This window comes from Microplitis demolitor, chromosome 5 (genome assembly GCF_026212275.2).
Source record: "Microplitis demolitor isolate Queensland-Clemson2020A chromosome 5, iyMicDemo2.1a, whole genome shotgun sequence".
Classification (NCBI taxonomy): Eukaryota; Metazoa; Arthropoda; class Insecta; order Hymenoptera; family Braconidae; genus Microplitis; species Microplitis demolitor.
This window is the reverse complement of record NC_068549.1, coordinates 23020962-23041095: the sequence shown is the minus strand read 5'-3', so window position 1 is coordinate 23041095 and position 20134 is coordinate 23020962. Positions and strand designations below refer to the sequence as shown.

General features: G+C 32.1%; 1 protein-coding gene across 2 annotated transcripts in view; it reads right to left on the bottom strand.

Annotated features, from left to right (window-relative positions):
* The window catches only part of LOC103570783 (tetraspanin-5), a 64511-nt gene extending 46721 nt beyond the window's left edge, over positions 1–17790 (bottom strand). For both annotated transcript variants that reach the window (XM_008548643.3, XM_008548647.3), the window contains exon 1: positions 17027–17790. In XM_008548643.3, the coding sequence (XP_008546865.1) occupies positions 17027–17113 (87 nt within the window). In that variant the 5' untranslated portion in view covers positions 17114–17790. The remainder of the gene's footprint in view (positions 1–17026) is intronic.
* Between the last annotated feature and the right edge of the window lie 2344 nt (positions 17791–20134).

The window sequence follows — 20134 nt, the reverse complement described above, 5'->3', positions numbered from 1 at the left end:
CCAGCTCACGTAGATAAATAATTCCGTGGTTGATGATAATGGGGTTAAGATAGAGACAAAGCGTCGGTGGCCCTACTCGGAACTCAGCCAATCTTTTACCGATCAATGAAAATGATAAGTTTACTTGTATAAAGTTTAAGCTCGGGAGATAAGTTTAGTTGTGTTTCAATCTTGGATAGCAGTTAATCAGTTTTCGATGTAATAAAACTTCGGGTGAATAAAGTGGATGAGGATTGATCAGATTCCGCATCATAGATTCCAGATGCTGGATCTTTATTTTAATGACGTTCTTTAGGTAAGACAGACAGTAATCAATGTACGAAGGAGTGATTGGATGAATTTAGTTATAAATAGGAAAGGATTGGAATTGGGACAATAGATCGTTACTTGGGATTAAATAGAATGATGATGAGAAAGTGATCAACGACTTTGTTTCCAGTGAACCTTCTCTGGTTTGAATCGAGTTTACTTCGTTTTGTGCATTCGCTATCACTTGTAAGCTGGGTTGGTGTATTTGTTGGCACATTTACGGAGAATCTTGTTGGTGGTTGGTATTTACGTCAGCTGCACCTGCGTACTAAACCCCGTTTGTCTCCCTTCTCATATCGTCTTTGTGACGCTCGGACGCATTTGGGTTAAGGGTAGAGGGTCCTCAACCTTTATCGATCGAACAAGCTTGCTTTTGCGCTAGACATATTATTCAAAAAGATAACTCTTAACTCATTCTCATTCTAAACTGCACTCCTTTAGTTGTATGTTGTCCCGGTTGTATATCCATGCTGTTAATTCTGTCTCAGTCGTTTCCTTTGTTGACAAATTACATCATCCGTAAATACAATTTGTATCCTTTCCGGCACACGCGGAGTTAGTTTTGTCTATTTTACTCAGCAGTATGAGCACTCTAGTTTAGCACTGGCAACACTTAAAATTGTCAGAGATACTGGATACACAACGTGCGCAATCAGAGCCCTAGTTAATTTAAATTAAACCTTGAAACAACAATAATTTCCGGTGCAGAATTTAATACGTTTTTATTGCAATAGAAAAGTTGTGCTCTGCCGTTAAAACTTTACAGCTGGATTAAACTATTTTTCCAAGCCAGCGGGTAAGCGCCTTCTGTTTGGATTCCAGACTTAGAAACAGAGATCTGTCTGTACATTTGTTATACGTACGAGCTTTTGGCTCATTCGCAGAGCAATCTGTTCAAAAAATGCCAAGACTTTAAACTTGCTCGCCCGATTATTTATTTCAGCTGTATCTTGTCGTTTTTTTCTCGCCGACGCTTTATCTCTCTATCGGCAGACATATACTGATCCATTTCGGGCAAATCCCCCGTACATGGCCACGGGCCAACTCCAAAGTGGATAAACCTCAGTCTCAAAGTAACACATCTCCAGAAATACAATAAATTTTCGCGCTCCTAATTTTCCGTAATCCAAAGTTATAACAAGTGTACCCAGGGACTAATTTACCAAACACTGTATCCAGATCGAGGGGACGGATTTCCCATTAGCGTCCGTTCAATCAATCATACCCAGAGCCAAACTACTCTGATTAATGTTCTCGGAGCATGCACCAAATTCCGCAGTTTCATTTCATTTGTAGGTTATCAAACTCTTGCTTTCGACGTCTGAGGCTGATAGAGTACCGAGTGTACGAGATATTCGTAGCTTAACACTTTTATAGGGCAAAAGTGTCACCGAAAATAAACGAAATACGAGTAAATGGAGTTGGGACATAGCTCTGGTGGTGCAATACTCTACTGTGCAGTGTAGGGTAGCCGTATATATGTGAAAACCTGATGGAAAAAGAACATTCCATTGAGTCACTCGTTCAGCACTACACATATGTGTAGTTTTGGTACCCGAGTAGATCGAATGTCGGAGAATGATGGTTGGAGCAAATCCGGAATACGATAGCACCGTTCCCAGCAATACCGATTACCTCGAGTATTTCAAGCAACTCGGAAATTGAACGCTTTTCCAGTTTCGCGAGTAAAGGCACACGAGGAAAAACTGTTGAAAGCCATTTTCTGGGATGTCCCTCGACCAACCGGAGATCAAAGCTTTTACAAGTTACTACCACACAAAAGTTCATGTTCCTACATATTCTCCTCTTCACTTTACTTTCGGTCTTGTTCCTCTCCTCCAGTTTCTTTCTTTAAACATTTTTTGTCCCCTACCCGGACATCTCCAAGAGTCTTGGCACCGAACCGCAAACGGTGAAATGATGTCTTAACACTTGCAGCACTTGTCGACAAGCAAACTCTCGACCTTTTCCAACGATCCACCTCGGCAACATCACCGTACACCAGTCCGTGGTGTATAACCTCTCGTGGGATCCTCTTCTGGGTCATTCTGTACTCTCAACCGGCTTTTAACGTCCACAATAAAGGACACGGGACCGACGAGAACGTTATGTAAGTGCACTTACCACTCTTACATGCGTCCAAGCACATCATCCAGCCCAGCTTTCTGATACCATAACTCTGTGACCGACTTTTTTATGTCCTCATACTTACTCCACAATAAAAATAACTTTTTTTATTATTACCATAATGTACTTGGACTTCTTTAGCTTTGTCGTCACACTTTTAAAAACCCATCAGGCTCCATTTCAACGCACATACTTCTTTTACCCAACGCTTTACAAATAACAGACCAGAGCTTGTTCTTTTACACAAAGTAACTTTGTTTGCAAATAAATATAAAAGGCCATTAAAAGATATTTATTATATTTAAATTCGGCATAATAGACTGTTTCGGTGAGCTTTATATTTAAAGTAATAATTAAACGGCATAATGAATTCCGTAAAATAATGAACTGAGTATAATGAGAGTCATAATAGACGTAGAACAATTGAATAATATACATAGTAATGTAATATAATGTATAGCGTAAAATCTAGAGGTCATTCTCGGTGAACAGACACAACTTCCTCAAGCGCTTTGTTCACTTGGGCAAATCGTCCGTCTGGTTTTCCAAAGACGTAAAATTAAACTCGACGAATGAACAAAGCTAAATTCCTCCTTCATAATAACTTGATAAATCCGTTATTCATTCGAGTGATACTCGTATACTCTACCCTGGCATTTGCTCTCATTTCTTCTTTTATTTCATTTTTTTATCTTTCATTGTTATCATTATTACCACTACTACTACTACTACTATTATTATCATTAACTTTTTTTTTGTTATCATTATTATTAAAGTTTTCTATCTCCTCGGGGATCCAATTAACTTCGATAAAGGTGATCTCTCAGCGTAATACTTACTGGAAGCATAATCCAATAACTCTCATATTTAGCTTTACTTTCGTGCTAAAGAACCGTCATAATACTGACTTTTATTTTTATGCTTATTCATAATAACAATAACTAAATAAAATAAAAAATCCTAAAAGAACCCGCTTTGTATTAACGTACTTTTGATCCGTTCACTTCGTTCCTCAAATAAATTTTTTTTCAATAATTTATTAACAAAAAATTTGTTTCACGAATCGCGGATAAACGGTAGCAAAACTTTCTTGAAAAAAAAAAAAACTTAAGTACGAATGAATGAAAATAAAAATAACAAAACGCAATAAAATATTTTTATACTGTTATTCAGATACGTGCTATATATTTTATGACATGTGCTGTAATTTATATAAGAGTTTCTTGTAAGAAAGAATATATAGTTAATGTAGTCGTAAGGGTAAGTGGGTACTTAATAAAAATACCGAGAAATAAAATTTAAATGTCGATAGATATATATCGATTTAATCTTACAAATTGACATCCGATCAAGTATTCAGGGTTTATCTACTGGCGCTAGTTTAGTATATACACATATATGTACATATATGTATATGTATTATGTATAATATGTAGTTGGTTTCTAAAAAATTCATGTCAGGTGTTACTAATTTAAAATGAAGGGCGAATTGAAAACGTGTTAGCGAGTTTTCACTTAAAAATTTTATTTAATTTAAAATAAATTTTTTTTTAACGCAGCTACATTATTTTATTTTAATCAAGTTAAAATGAAAATAAAAATAAAATGAATATAAAATCGGTTTATTTCACAGTGGGATTGAACGAGAGAATCATTTAAAGCTCCGGACGAAGCTTTTAATCCTGTCTACTGGCCTATAGAGATTTTAGTGTCGGTGTGCGCGGGTGTGGGTGTGGGAGTGGGTGAATTTTGTGCAGCCTGTGTGTATATTTAATAATAATTGTGAGAGTTTGCACGTACATGTAACATTGTAGAATAGACTATAGAGGGAAGAGGGAAGGGAGGCATTGAATAACGTGGTTCATGACACTTTCCGTTGGACGGAAGATAGGGTACCACACGTGCATACTTAATCGGTTCTATGACTCATAGATGTTGTACACAAAAGGGTCGACGAACCTATGGGTTGAGTCCTCTCATACTGATGCCCTTTTTAACTCGCTTAAAGACTCATTGCGACTCGAGGAAACACCTGGTTTAATATTGTAATATTTATTTTTAAAACCATTTCCAAAGACCGGTATTCAAAATTAACTGAATTTTTTTTTATTCTGAAAAATTTCTATACATCATTTACCCAAGGACACTTGCCTTAGTGACATCTATAAGATGTCAGTTTTTAGGCTGTTTTTTGACATATCGACAAGTCAACAACATGCTGACAAAACTATCATAAATTTGTCATCGAAAAATTTAAATTTTAAAAATGACGCAAAAAAAATACTTTACAAAATGGGGTAAATTGTCATCTAAATGATTTTTCAATTGACGTCTTTTTTAAGACATAGAAACCAATAATAACCCCTAGTTTTTTTTTAAATTAAAGAGAAAAATGTTAAGAACACGTGTCACCTATTAGTCAGTGTTTTAGCCGGAAACAAAATGGCGGCATGAGTTGTAGTTAATAAAAAATTTATTGATTACTTTCTTAAATAATTTATTTGAACTTTAATAATAAAAAAAAAAAATAAAAAAAAAAAATAAAAGTTGATTTAAATTTAAAAAATACTTAAAGTTTCTCGTATAAGCTGGAGTGAGTTTGAATAAGAAAAATTAAAGTTTAAAAGTGGATATTGAAGAGAGAAAAGATTTAACCGTAGAATAAAGATGGATTTAAAACTGAGAAGCCATAAAATATACGTCTGGATGCATTCGAATGAACATTATATTGACATGGCTATTAATAATATCTGTATTCTAAGAGCATAATGTTTTTTGGCAGACACAAGTGTGTAAGAATGAGCAATGAACTTGCTACTGAGCCATAAGTATTGTTTAATATTTAAATTTATTCAGCATATTTTAAATGTCATCTCTTTTACGTTTTACTACAAAAAAAAACTAAAGCGAGCAATTACCGAGTAATTACTGTTGCAGTAGTGAATCCTCGGGAGGACACGTTAATCTGTAAAAGTTGATTTGTAACTGGGGCTCTAGAGAAATTTCTTTTCATCGATATTCGAGGGCCTTTGCGTATCGCGGCGTCAGACCGTTAGAGTCGTCCCCGGGGATTTCTGACCGAAATTCAGAGTAGATTTAACGCTAGACCCTCCTCTCAGGGGAGTACAATCTGCGATAAACGTTTCAAGGCTCTCCCTAAATTCTCAAAAGAAACACTTACCGATTTCCAACTATAAAAAATATCTACCCATTTCCGGAAAAAAATTATTAATGACTGAAATCAATCTGAAGCCTAAAATCGCTTTCTGTAAACCCTGAAATTTATCAAGTGCTCTGCAAATAAAAAAAAACTTGAATGTTTGAAAATTCAGAACACAATAGAGGCTCGAAACTTTTCCGCCTGTTGCATTATCGGACTTTCATTATAGACTAAATGCACTAAGAATTTTTTTCGGCAACACAAAGACGATAAGCTCTTATTGCACAGCGAAAGCGGCTGTTGATCCATGTCACAAATCATCCTCAGTTCAAAAGTGACTGACAAAGCTAACTCTGCAATATTCGGAGCTTGCGTGCGTGTACATTACATATATATATTATATATATGTAAATATTTGCATGGACATCATATTCAGAGCTGAGCGAAATGGCGGCAATAAGAAAATAATTCAAATAAATTATTTGAAAATTTTTTTCCCGCGAAATGAGTGTATGGTATATATTTGTATATAAATTCAAATTATAGATATTTTTATAGAAAACAAAAAATACTATTTTTAACAATTTCCAAAAAAAAAAAATTTTTACTGAAATTTTGGGGTTTTTTTTACTTTGAGATAAAATGGGGTAAAAAAAATATTTTTAGTTAGTTCAAATGAAATTCAACAAGTATAGTAATTTCTATATAAATATATGTAAAAAAAAAAAATAATAAATTATGATTATGAGTAATTTGCAAAAAAAAAATTTACCGAATTTTTGGGGTAATTTAATTTTTCCCTTCCGTTATGTGCATTATATATTTACATGCACATTTGCGTGCATATAGAGCTTTGACATTTGAAGTTGTCACGAGAGAATAGCGAGGTTTAAATTGCACAATAAACTTTCCATTAAATATTATAAACTATAAGCTTTGTACATATATGTGAGTTGAATTATAAACCTATTCATACATATGTACAATTACTGGATATACGTATTAACAAACACGAGCTGCGTGCGAGACGTAGGGTATGTGTGTTTGCCGTGTAACTTAAACATGCGTGGAGCGACAATACTAAACAAAACCCGCGAATAAAGATAATCTATATAACTCGGTCTTGCTGTGAGTTTGTCTTTGTCTTGATCTCTGACTCTAAATCTACTCCGTCTACATCTAGTACCCTCCCGTCCCGGGTTTCCGAATGGAATTAGAGTTGTATTATTGCTGGTTCTGGCAAATGCAATGAAGATAATTAACTTAATTTGCAGCGGTCCCTAAGCTGAAATATTGCGCAAGGGGTAGAGAGAAAACAGGACTAAACGATTTTACTTCGCAAAGACAACTCGCGCACCTGTTCTTCATAGATTATCTTTTTACGAATAAACCAAAGGATTAAAAAGTCGAGAATTTTATTGCAATGAATTTATTTTTTAATCATTATCTATAAAGTTTTAAATTATGTTTATTAATTATAATTATTAATTAATTTTCTACCTCAACTCCCCTATCATTGTATTGCGCTCCATTGCCTTTGTGGTATTAAAATTTTATTTTTAAATAATTGCTATCATTGTTTAAATAATAATAGAGATGCTGGATATTAAAAAAATTTATTATTGAGTGGAAAATATTTATTTAATATACGCGTTGAATTATTCACGTTTAAAATACCACCAACACCCATTTTCATATAAATTAAATCGTGATCTCTATTTTATCATTCGTTATAATATGATTTTTTTTTTGCTTTATTTTATTATTATTATTATTATTATTATTATTATTAATTTTTTTTATTTTACTTTTAATGAAGTAATTTTTTTTTTCGACAAAGACCCGAGTTTATAAATTTTATTTTAAATTACGGAGTGGGCAATATTTTTTTAGCAATAGTTTTTTTTTTTATTGGGTGTTATTGGACGCAGATAACAGTGTTAGAATTGAAGAAGGGAATATACGGAGGTAGAAAGAGCTTTTCATCAAACTCATGAGTCAGAGATGTCCTGTCCAGATACACCAGTATAGAAAATAATAAACACATCATATATATATTACGTATATGTGGGTAAAAAGTTATTAATAGTCTTTCAAAATTGTTTTTCTAACTTTAATAAAATCTTTTTAATTAAAATTTCTCATTGTTGCCCAGCTATCATTTATTATTCTCAATTGTAAAACTTTTAATTAATTATTTTATTCTTAAAAAAAATTTTTTTTACGTCAGCTAAAAAATCCAAAATAAAAGACCAGTCGACGGTTCGAGTCCAGGTCTCGGTAATTTTATTTTTTTTTTCTAATTAAAAAATAATTTGAACATGATCCAAGTGTATTATGAATATCAATTAGTGGGTAGTTATCTTACAGACAAATAATGAGTTTTTAAAAATAAAAACACGTTAAAAAAAAATGTAGTTATTAATTGGACTTAATTAACCTCAATTGATTAGAAGTATCTTCGGTGAGTTTTCTGCCTGCGCCAATCGAGTCTGCGGCAAAACCGCGCCTGGAATCGACCCGACCTCGACTCCATGTATATATAAATATATAACTATATAGCACAGGATAGGGAATGCAAGGCCCAACAATAGAGATAGATATATACTGTGTACACGTATTGTTACGCATACAGAGTTACTGATGCGGTATAGTTTATGATTCCATTATACATCCCTCACTGGATAAACCCGTGTGCCGCCGATGCGAATGCTTAAATTTCCCAACCGTCCACTGCTATAACTAGTGCATTAGTCCATCCGGTAACTGCAATTATTCCTGGGCTTCGTGCTTTCCCAGCCTCCCTACACTTATCTATACCTAATGTTACTACACACACACCTTTTCTCTATTGTTATTGCTCACAATTAAATTTGCTCTGATAAAATACATCTACACGCATATTTACTACCGGCCTTGTTTGCTTACAGTTAATACTTTAAATTTAAATAGACGTCAATTAAATTATTGCTTTATAAAACCGACTACTTTGCGGATTAAAACTGCTGTAACCAGGTGAAATCATCGACTATTTAGGCTTAAAATTTTTCCGGGTGATAAAAAAAAAAGATAGGAGGATGATAACTTGAAAATTTAAGGTTAAGGGTTAAGTTATTGGGCAAAGTCACGTTGGAAGGAAAAATTTTAAACTTAAATTCATTAGATGCATTTGTAAGATGAAACTTTCGGCTACAAAAAAGCCAGTTAGTGAACTTTGAAATTTTTTCTCGCCTCTATTTTTAACGAAACATTTTTTTGCTTTTAAATTCAATGAAATGGCTAGAAATTCGTAAAAAATTAAAAAACCAAATAAACTCAAGTCTGAATAATGAACTCTTGTGTAAAAATATGAAAATTAAGGTAAAAAAAATTTTTACCAATAATATTAATTTCGAAAACTTGAAATTTAAACGTCGAACTTTTTTTTCGTTCCATACCATTTTTTGCCGCACTAAAATTCAAATTTAAAAAAACATCTACTGAAATCCATCAAAAACATTTAGAATTCATATAAATCCTTCCTAGATAAAATTTTTTTTTTTCCAGTAATTTTTGTTTTTCCGAAAAGTAAAGCGCGAATAATTTGAAATTCTTGCAATTGCAGGAGAAATGGAAATAATTTATCTTCATAACTCGGCTATCTTTGATTTCCGTCTGTCAACTGAATAATATACAATATATATATATATATATATATATATATATATATAGATATATATATGTAGCCAAGCTGATACTGTTTTGTGAAATATAGACTACAATTGGTCTTACAAGATGCTATGGAACGTCAAAGATTGTCTAGTGTCTACTATCTACTGTCTAATGTACAAACTACCTTTCGACTCGATCCAACTATTATTTTATAGACTTGTACTGGCAGCAGTAATTTTGCATGAAAACGTAGTGAATATAATGTTACATCGGTTGATAATACAAGTTGTGAAATATTTAACAGCGCAAGACATTTAAAGTCATACAAATGTTTTACAAAATTAGTAGTTGATATAAAAGTTAAATTTATTAACTGTGAGGATCAAATGCTATATAAATTTCGAGTTGATTTAATTAGCGAGTGAAGCAGTAGAAAGTATTTTAGTCTTTTGTGTTTAAGTTTATGTTTAAGACAGTATACGATGTGTTATTCAATTTAATGTTTTGAAGAGAATAACTTTGATGGGGATGGAACACGAGACGAAGACGAGGATGAGGGTGAGGGCGAGGAGAAAAGTGTAAGATTGTTTGAAAGGATGAAGATGATGATGATGAGAGTGGAGATCCGAAGAGAAGAGATAAAGTGAAAATGAAGTTTTCGTGTTGCTTTCAAAATTTATATGGAATAGTATAATTTAAACTTTTCTCTTTGCAGTCTCCGATCGAAGTGAGTGAGATTTAATGTATAGATATATATATTTATAAATATATATGTGAACGAATGTGTTATGAACATATAAATGTGTATGGATGCTGCTGGTATGGCACAATGAGAAAATATTTATGAGTTGCGAATCGTAAATTTTATCCGACTGCTACCAAGATTTACGACGGGGAAATTGAAATCCTCAGAGATCGGACGACAAAATTTTATTTTGTTTTTCTTTCTTGGCGTTACATTTTTTATACTTATATACTTAAGATGGACAATGAATATTTTACATTTCATTTCAATTGTTATTAATGTTTTATTTTCATTATGAATTTTTTTAAGTGACTACTGGTTTTGCGAGAAAATATTTTTTTAGACTTTTTTTTAAACTTTTAATTTTTAAATAGCATTTAGACATTCTCTAGTTATTGAGAAAAATTTACGGAACTCGCAAACAAATAAAATATCCTTAGTGAAGCTTTAATATTTTTATAATTCAAAAATAGTTGAAAGGCTTTTCATAAATGAAACAAAGCTCGTGATCTGAATTCTATTACTTTCTTGAGTTTTTCCTACTACAGTACATCATAATGAACAAAAAACGTTTGTATTGTGCTGAGTTATTCCCAGCAGAAAAAAAGTTAGAGGCCACTCTGTATAGAGAATCATCTCCACCCATCTCCACCAGCGCTTCCATGGGTCTGTACTTAAAAATTAAATTATTCCCGGGATTTTTTTTGGCTTTTCCTACTAGAGGACATCATAATGAACAAAAAACGTTTATGTTGTGATGGGTTATTCCCAACAGGAGCAAAGTTACGGGCCACTCTTTATAGAAAGTGTCATTCTCACTCATGTTCACTCATGTTCACCAACCCTCATATGGGTCTGAATTTGAAAAATAAATTATTCCCGGGACTTTTTTTGGCTTTTCCTACTAGAGGACATCATAATGAACAAAAAACGTTTATGTTGTGATGGGTTATTCCCAACAGGAGCAAAGTTACGGGCCACTCTTTATAGATAGTCATCTTCACTCATCCTCATTTATCCTCATTTATCTTAATATGAGTCTGAATTCAAAAAATAAATATTTTTCAGGACTTTTTCGGGTTTCTCCTACTAGAGGACATCATAATGAACAAAAAACGTTTATATTGTGCTGGGTTATTCCCAACAGAAAAAAAGTTACGGACCACTCTTCATAGATAGTCATCTTCACTCATCCTCATTTATCCTCATTTATCTTAATATGAGTCTGAATTCAAAAAATAAATATTTTTCAGGACTTTTTCGGGTTTCTCCTACTAGAGGACATCATATTGAACAAAAAACGTTTATATTGTGCTAGAATATTCCCAACAGAATAAAAGTTACAAGCTACTTTTCATAAAAAATCCATAGTTAAATAACTTTTAATTCTAAAACATGAGAACTTCGAGATATGCAATAATTTCCTTTCTTAATCTAGGGCTGCATAGATTCGATTTACGGAAAATAATTCATAAAAAAATCCTATAATAACATTCTTAGACGAAGATAACTGGAGCAAAAATGCATAACTTACAAAAACTCGATTATTTTAATAAAAATTTTTCACTTAAGGAAGAAAAACTAATAAACAAAAAAACTAAGTATGAAATTGTTTTTTACACCATCAGCAATAGTTATCGATGATACAATAACTTTATGCTCTATAAAATTTTTGTAAAACGTCACGTCTCTCACAACAATCCTCCTCTCGACTCGTGTCAAATTTATCAGATTATCGGAAAAAAAAATCATCCTCCACTAAACGTGTCTCAATTGTTTTTTTGCTCTTACAAAAATAAAAAAAAAAAAAATAAAAATGATCGTGAAACGTGACATGCGGTTATTCCTCAATGGTGCATTACTCGAGCAGTAAACTCCATAGCTCTCTATGGACCTGGAGGTTTTTCTCATCCCGTTTAAAACCGAAAAAAAATTCGACATTTTCTAGCCAATAGAGAAAAATAATAATAAATAAATAGACAAAGGAAAATAAATACGTCCAATAATAAATTCGATAGACGTATTCACGAGTGAACAATTTCAGAACGTAATTGCTTCGTACTTTAATTAAAAAACAAACAACAACAAAAAAGAAAGTAACAAATGTATTGGAGAAATATTTTAAATTACTGAAAATAAAAAAACCAGTACATTTTACCTTGTTACCTTTTTTTACCGCGAGAACATTTCGATTATTCAGTTCTATTCCGTGTTATCTCAGACAGATTGTTTTTTTTTTTTTTTTTTTTTTTTCTGCACGAATCCGTCTGGGAATTGCAGACTAGAGGCAGGTTTTAAATGAATTTTCAGTCAACTTTTAAAATTTATAACTATTGACCTAAGGGAGATAAAAAATACTGTCAAGGCTTATTTTGAAGATCAGACTTTTGGCTACAATTTAACCACCCTATTGATTAATTTTTGATAATTAGAACCTGAGATATTAATTATTAAAGGCATCCTATTTCGTTGGGAATAAATTTTGGTTTTTATATTCTTCTTGTTGATTTTAAAAATTCATAACTTTTGAACTGGCATCAATAAAAATAATGTGTTGGGCTCTTCGTAAAGATCAGACTCTCGGCTACAATTTAACCACCCCAGTGATTGATTTTCGATCAGCAGAACCCGAGATATTTATGATAATAAATATTAAATAAAAAAAGTATATTTGAAGAAGTAGAGAAAAAGTTTTTTATCAGTAGATTTGATATTCTGGGCAAAAAACATCTCGATTATTCAGTTTCCATTTCGTGTTATCTTAGGAATCGGATGGAGTATATTTTTATTTTATTCTATTTTTTTTCTGTCTGGTCCTTCAATCCGTCCGGGAATTACCGGAATACATTGGACGTACAGGTGAAGTAAAAAATATTTTCTTCAAGGCTGCAACGGTTTAATAAAAATAATAATAATAATAATAATAAAAATAAAAAGATAATAAAATACGAAGGCGGAATAATGAGGACAATTTCTTCGTCACCGTATACGGAACGGTATTAAAGTCGCGTGGGTGAGAAAAAAGGGAGAACAGAGCATGGGCAAAATGAAAAATAAAAGAAAAAGTATTAAAAAATAAAAAGAAGAAGAAGAAGTAGAAGAAGAAAAAGGAAAAGAAGAAACAAGACGAGTTGAGTTGAGTTGGGTTGACTTGAGTTGACTTGAAGGAGTCTTCAAGGTCTTCAACTATTGATACCGGAAGATACCACGCGTGTTTTTCTTTCTCTTTTACCATACAACGATAGACACCAAGTTAAGAGTCAAGTTTAAGACAAATCGCTTTATTCTCGCGCCGACTATTTTTCTTTATCTATCTCTTTACATTTACTATTTATTTATTTAGACAAACACTACATACACTAACTCGAGATTACATTACTTTTTATTTCCGTGATCTATATCTTGTGTTTACTTACTTTTTATTATTTATCAAGGTTAACTTTAATTCGTACAATTGCTCCCTTTCTAACAAACTAATCTATCGCTTCTGTCTTTTAATTCAAAGTACTGGCTTCAAAAATTCATAACTTTTGTTATAATTACAATAAAAATAATTCAGTATGACCATTTCAAAGATCAGACTTTCGGCTACAATTTAACCACCCTAGTGATCAATTTTCTATCATTAGAACCGAAGATATTAATTACTAAAGTCATCAAGTTTCAGTGGGAATAAATTTGAACTTTTGAAATTTATCTTTTTATTTTTAAAAATTCATAACTTCCGGTGTAATATTAATAAAAATTGCTACTTGGACCCATATTAAAGATCAGACTTTCGGCTACAATTTAACCACCCTAGTGATCAATTTTCTATCATTAGAACCGAAGATATTAATTACTAAAGTCATCAAGTTTCAGTGGGAATAAATTTGAACTTTTCAAATTTATCTTTTAATCTTTAAAAATTCATAACTTCCGATCTAATATCAATAAAAATTTCTACTTGGGCCCATATTAAAGATCAGACTTTCGGCTACAATTTAACCACCCTATCGATTAATTTTCGATAAATACAACCCGATAAATATCCAATTTTTGAACAACAGATCAAAAGTTTCAAGTGAACGATCGCTAGAATAATTTATTAAAAATATATAATCAGGAAATAAATAAATAAAATAATAACAATATTTAGTATATGTTGATGTACAGCAAAGTATGACTACTTGGGTTCAGTGCAACCAAGACAGAACACAGCCGATAGAAGTGAAGTGGTCGGATGCAAACCGGTTCAAGCAACTTTTATAATGAGATTCCTCAAACGTTTCGACCTTCCAGAGTTCCCCAGTCCCAGGAGGCACATATATAGGTACTTTATATACATATATACATATATATACATGTACTTACGAAGAAGGGAGAGGATAGAGGCTGAATAAGCTGAGAAAAGAGCAGGAACAGGGACAGAAACAGGATAACACCAGACAACTCAGACGTTTTCATGAAGAACAGTACAGTACTCTTGCCTCGGCTTTTCAACTAAACACTTGCACGCAATTGTTACATCTTACATGTCACATGTAATACGTAATATATATGCATGTGTGTATAACACCCAGCCACGTACTTTAAACCGGGGAGTTGATATTTAAAATTTTAAATTCGGCGGGTGAATGAAAATTTACCGGGTGCTCAATCGGGTGCTAAATTCATCAAACGAAAAAAGACCGACAGTTTCTGGATAAATCATACGTTCGAATGACTTTAAAAGTCTCTTTGATCATGTAAACATAAAAAAGTTTATATTATGTTTGACGTTTTACTCCAGCACTCACTCTGGTACTTGAATACTTGGAGAGCAAATAAATTTATCACAAAAGTCTGTCTCTATGATAATTATTGCGTGTCAAAGTTGACTTTTGTTGAGGTAATTGAGTAAAGTGGCCTTCTTCAAACACGTTAATGATAAATAAATTATTTGTAGCTCTGTATGCTGATAGTATTTGAAGGATAAAAGTGACTGGAGTGTGCTAAGTTTTTTTTTTTTCGTTTGCAAATTAATAAGTTTCGAAGTCAAACAGGAAAAATAAAATGTTTTTTTAAAGTAAAACTTGTAATTAAACTCTGGAGGATAAATTTTATACTTATGGTGTTTTGATCTTTGACTAAACTGGGAGTTTGCTTATTTTGAAACTTGAATTATATTTTGACAGCTTATTGATTTAGTTTTTAAAACAGAACTGAAATTTAATGCTGAAGATACGGTTACTTTTGAAGAGGATTTATAATTTGATTTTTGAGTTTATAAATTGATTACTCTTTAACTGGATGAGATAAAAATATGAAATTATAATTTTTTAAAAGATCAGACTCTCGGCTACAAATTAACATCCTTATTAATTAATTTTGTATAACGAGAATCTAAGATATTAATTATTAATATCATCCGTTTTCAGTGGGAATAAATTTTAACTTTTGAAATTTTTATTTTTATTGTTAAAAAATTCATAACTTCCGAACTAATGTCAATAAAAATAATTAGCTGGGCCCATGTTAAAGGTCAGACTCTCGGCTACAATTTAACCCCCCTATCAGTTATTTTTTGATAACCCCATCCCGAGAAATCCCTCATCAAATCAACTATTCCTAAAAATTATATTAAAACTCCAGATTAAAAAATCCAATCTCCGGTAATTGAAAAAAAAAACCTCATGCATTTCTCTGCAATAAAATTTAACATCCAGAATGAGAATCGTAAAAAAACAATATAAAAAATTAAAAAATATGAGTTATGAATTATTTTATTTAGCCTCAAGTTTTTGTCTCGCGTCACGACAACTACATACTCTAGTGTTTATATATAAAAATATATAAGATACATATATACGTCTAATCCACAACCTAGGGTAATAACCAGACCGAGACGTACACAGTATATATGTATATATATTTATAAATATATGAAAGTAGTAGTGCAGCAGTGGAGCGCCACATGGAGCGCAATTGGACCAGAGGACATTTCATAAGGGATATGATCATCCTTGTGTACTTGCTATATATGTACATATATGTCAGTGCAATGTGCAATGTGTACTCTGTACTCTGTACTGTGTACTTTCAATGTATGCGACTACTACCCCTTTAGTCTGTTATAAACTTTTTTACTGTCCTAGAACGTCTACCAGTAGAGCAATCTCTTTTTCTTTTATTTTCCTGACTCTCGTTATTTGAGTCAGCTAAAAAAATAAATATACTAATAAAAATAATATTTTTAATGAATTTATAAATTTTTTTGACAAAGTTAATTTGTCAAATATTTTATTTACTTGTTTATTTGTTTGTTGATGAGAGAGAAAAATATTTATTTGTAATTTTATTATATTTAATTTAAATGGAAAAATTTATTTCTCTAAAGAATTCAATGAAATATGAGAATGTTGAGATAAAAGGTGAATTTTTTAGTTGGTTTGAATTACGATTAAATGAAAATAATGAAATTCATTTGGCAGTCTGTTTGATGTGCGTTATAAAAAATTTAAATATAAATATTTTGTTGGGTTTTTTGAATATTTTTAAAAAATGCTTTTATTTTTAAATTGTAAATGCTGAATTTGGAGTTTATAATTCAATAGCTTGTGTTTCAAACGAAGTTAGTTATCCGAAAAATCCACGTGCAAGCTGGAAATTTTTTTCACAGAATTTCGGTAATCGAAGTATATTTTTTTCAAAAATTAATTACTCGGAAAATATAAGAGATTTAAAATATTGGTTTAGCTCATCTGAAAGATTAGACTCTCGGCTATAATTTAACCCCCCTAGTGATCAATTTTCTATGATTAGAACCTGAGATATTAATTATTAATGACAGTCAGTTTTAGTGGGAAAAGAAATTAATTTTAAATATTTCGATTCCTAAGTTTCAAAAATTCATAACTTACGAACTAATCGCATTAAAAATCATTTGTTGGGCTCATATTGAAGATCAGACTCTCGGCTACAATTTAACCTCCCTATTTATAAAGTTTCGATAAGCACAACCCGAAATATATAAAATTTTTCGGAGCAGTAAAAATTAAAAGAAAAACGCTTACCCAAAACAAAACATTAAATCCAAAGATGACATATTTGAGGCAACAGCTCACTTCACTAGTATCCCTTCGGTATTTTCTAGCAGGCATGGTTACAACGAACCCACCTCTTATCTCTTACCACCAATTATAAATGCGTTTTTCGCGCCCGCGAACACACACGCGCACATGTGCACTCACATCGGCCCCCAACTAACTCAGGGCAACTTTTTAAACACAAAAAAATTACTCTGCTACCAATCTAAGCTCGAACTCTATAAAAACCCAACTCAGCAATCTCCAGATCCAATTGAGATTTAATAGATCAGCTGACGACGATGTCCCGCATACCCGCGGTCACTGGCATTGTCACGTTACAGCTGGTCCAGCTGCACAAGAGCTACTGCCGTAGCTCTACACCAGTCACCAGTTACCAGTCACCAGTCACCAGTAAAGCCAGATCATCATCAACCGTTCCATCCCCTCCCACGTCCACTCTCTCACTTATTATTATACATATATGTGTATATATATATATACCAACTCCCCTTACCTATTTTACTAAAAAACTGAATCGCTCATCAAATCGGTATCTTATCTTCCACTTCCTAAATTTTTTTATCACTCAGTTTAAACTCTTTAATTTTTTTTTTATTTTCAATTTCATCATTTTAGCTTAAACTTTTTTTTTTCCAATCAGTTAATTAATAAATCATTTTTTCTTTCACTACAATTTAAATAAAAATAAAAATCGAGTCGAGACTGAAAATAAAACGGAGCGATCTTCAACAAGACTCGTAACAACGATAACTGCAACTGCTTGAAACTAAACTCGTGCAACTACCTGCTGTTCGCGGATCGCGCATGCGCGAAATAAACCCGCCGTTTAATTCATCCCTTGGTTTCTATCCCCCGCCGTCGTTTTAACCCCACGGGGGTTGTATGGGAGTCATCCCCTCGCAACCGTTGTCTGCAGACCCTACAATCTCTACGTTCTCTCGCCCTGAACCCTCGGCCCCAGCATCCGGCTTAGGGTCCACTGGATTTCTTAAACTATAAACTTTTTTGTCTACCGATTGTTTTATTTGCAAACTAAGCTTACTGACACTAGCTGCAAATTTAATTATTTTATTTGGTAATAAAAAAAAGAAATAAAATCTCATATAAATTACAGATACGAGGGAATAATTATTGGATTTGATCCGGGAATTGGTAAAAAATATAAAAGTTTCGTCAGGTTCTCAGCACAGTCCGTGCAATCATGAACCGCGAAGGTCGGAGTAATTAGATTCCAAGTGGGTCAAAGTTATATATATGTACATATATATTGAGGGAATGGAGTATCGAAAGACGTGCGTATATTTGATGTGCGTTTTAAGATTGTTGAAGGGAATTAGAGAAAATTGAATATTAGAGGACGTTGCTTCATAAAATTCATTTGTGAAATCCTTTTATGGATTTGAATATCGTTATTTATTAGATATTTATTTATATTTCTATTGTCAGTTCACTGAGATTTGTTGTAACATCCTGATCAGAGTGAAAGCTGTTATTATTTTTTTTTATTTTATTTTCCCATAGGATAGGAGGCAGTGGGCTATGAAAAATTTTTTTGCTGCATAAAATTTAAGGGAGATCATAAATTTAATGGATTTCGTTGAAATTTAACGCGTGAGTAAAAAAACTACCGGGTTGGGCGGTTTGAATTTTTAAATTTTAAATGAGAATTTTTCCATGAATTTTAATGAAAATTTAAGTAATTCTTTTTTTGGAAAAAATATTTTTAGCGGTCCATTTTGCCCTTTCATTGATTAAAATTTTGATCAATTCCAATAATAAATTTCCAGTTTTCGAAACCGATAATCAATTTATTGGTAATTTATTTGTAAATTCAAACATTAAAATTTTTGAAAATTATAACAGGTCGTAGTAAAAAAAATAATTTCATCAATTAATTTTGTTTAATGCATTAGATTTATATTTCCCTGTAGTATTATTTCCGACATTTAATTTGTATAATTTACAAATAAATTTTTGTAGAATAAAATTTATAAGAGGGTCAAAGATGAACTTAATTTACAAACAGTACCCTTAGGAGAAACAAGTTACGCACCTTGGGGACGTCTTCAGCTAACCTTCATAGTAATTTTAAGGTCACGTGTCTGATAATTCAAAAACCGAAAACTTAATTTTATGATAAAGAAAATTTCACACATAAATTTATTTATTGCATTTATTAAATATTTTAAAATCCAAAAATTACCAGCACAAAAAATTATTTTAATTACAAATTAATTTTTTAAAAAATTACATGTTCATCTTAATCATACACTGTAAAAAATTTCCGGAGTTAATATTGAAATTCCGGTTCGGAGTAAAATTTATTCCAAGGGGGAGTTTATTTTAAAATTAAAACTCCGAATCGGAGTAAATGCGGATTTAAATAAAATCCAGTTCCCGCCAAAATGACTCCGCTGGAAAAACCAACTCCCCATTTACTCCATATGCAAAGTATTTTTTTTTTCAAACTCCGGAACTCCGAGTGAATTCAAATATAAATAAAATCCAAATTCACTCCCTTTTTTATATTTCAATAAAAATGTTAATAATTATTAATATAATTATTATTATATTTATCAATAAATTTTTCAACTTCCTCTTGCTCATCATCTTGCATATAATTACAATTTCCTGTTTTTTTACCGCAAACCAAGCTCTTCGCGCATGGACAAAGTGCGTAGTGAGCTTCCTTGACGTAAAACTCGCTGTTGTCAGGATACGTCAGAGTTCTATTCGTTACTTTTAAAGTCCCAGGACGACAAATTTCGTCTAATTGACGTCGGTGTTGACAACCGGGTACTGTGAATCTGAACCCGCTGAGGACACAGCACTCGTCAGGAAGACAGTCGTTGTCACTTGAACATTGTCTAGATCGAAATAGACCATCGCCAGCTACGATCGCTGAAATTTCCTTCACTTCTTTAGGATACCCATTTACACAAATGCCAATCGTCAGCACAACTCCAACTATAGCAACTTTACTAGCTTGTAAAGTCATCGTCGGCCTCGAATCTATATAAAATAATTATTTTTCTGTTTATTTTACGACAAAGAGTAATTAAAGAACAATTA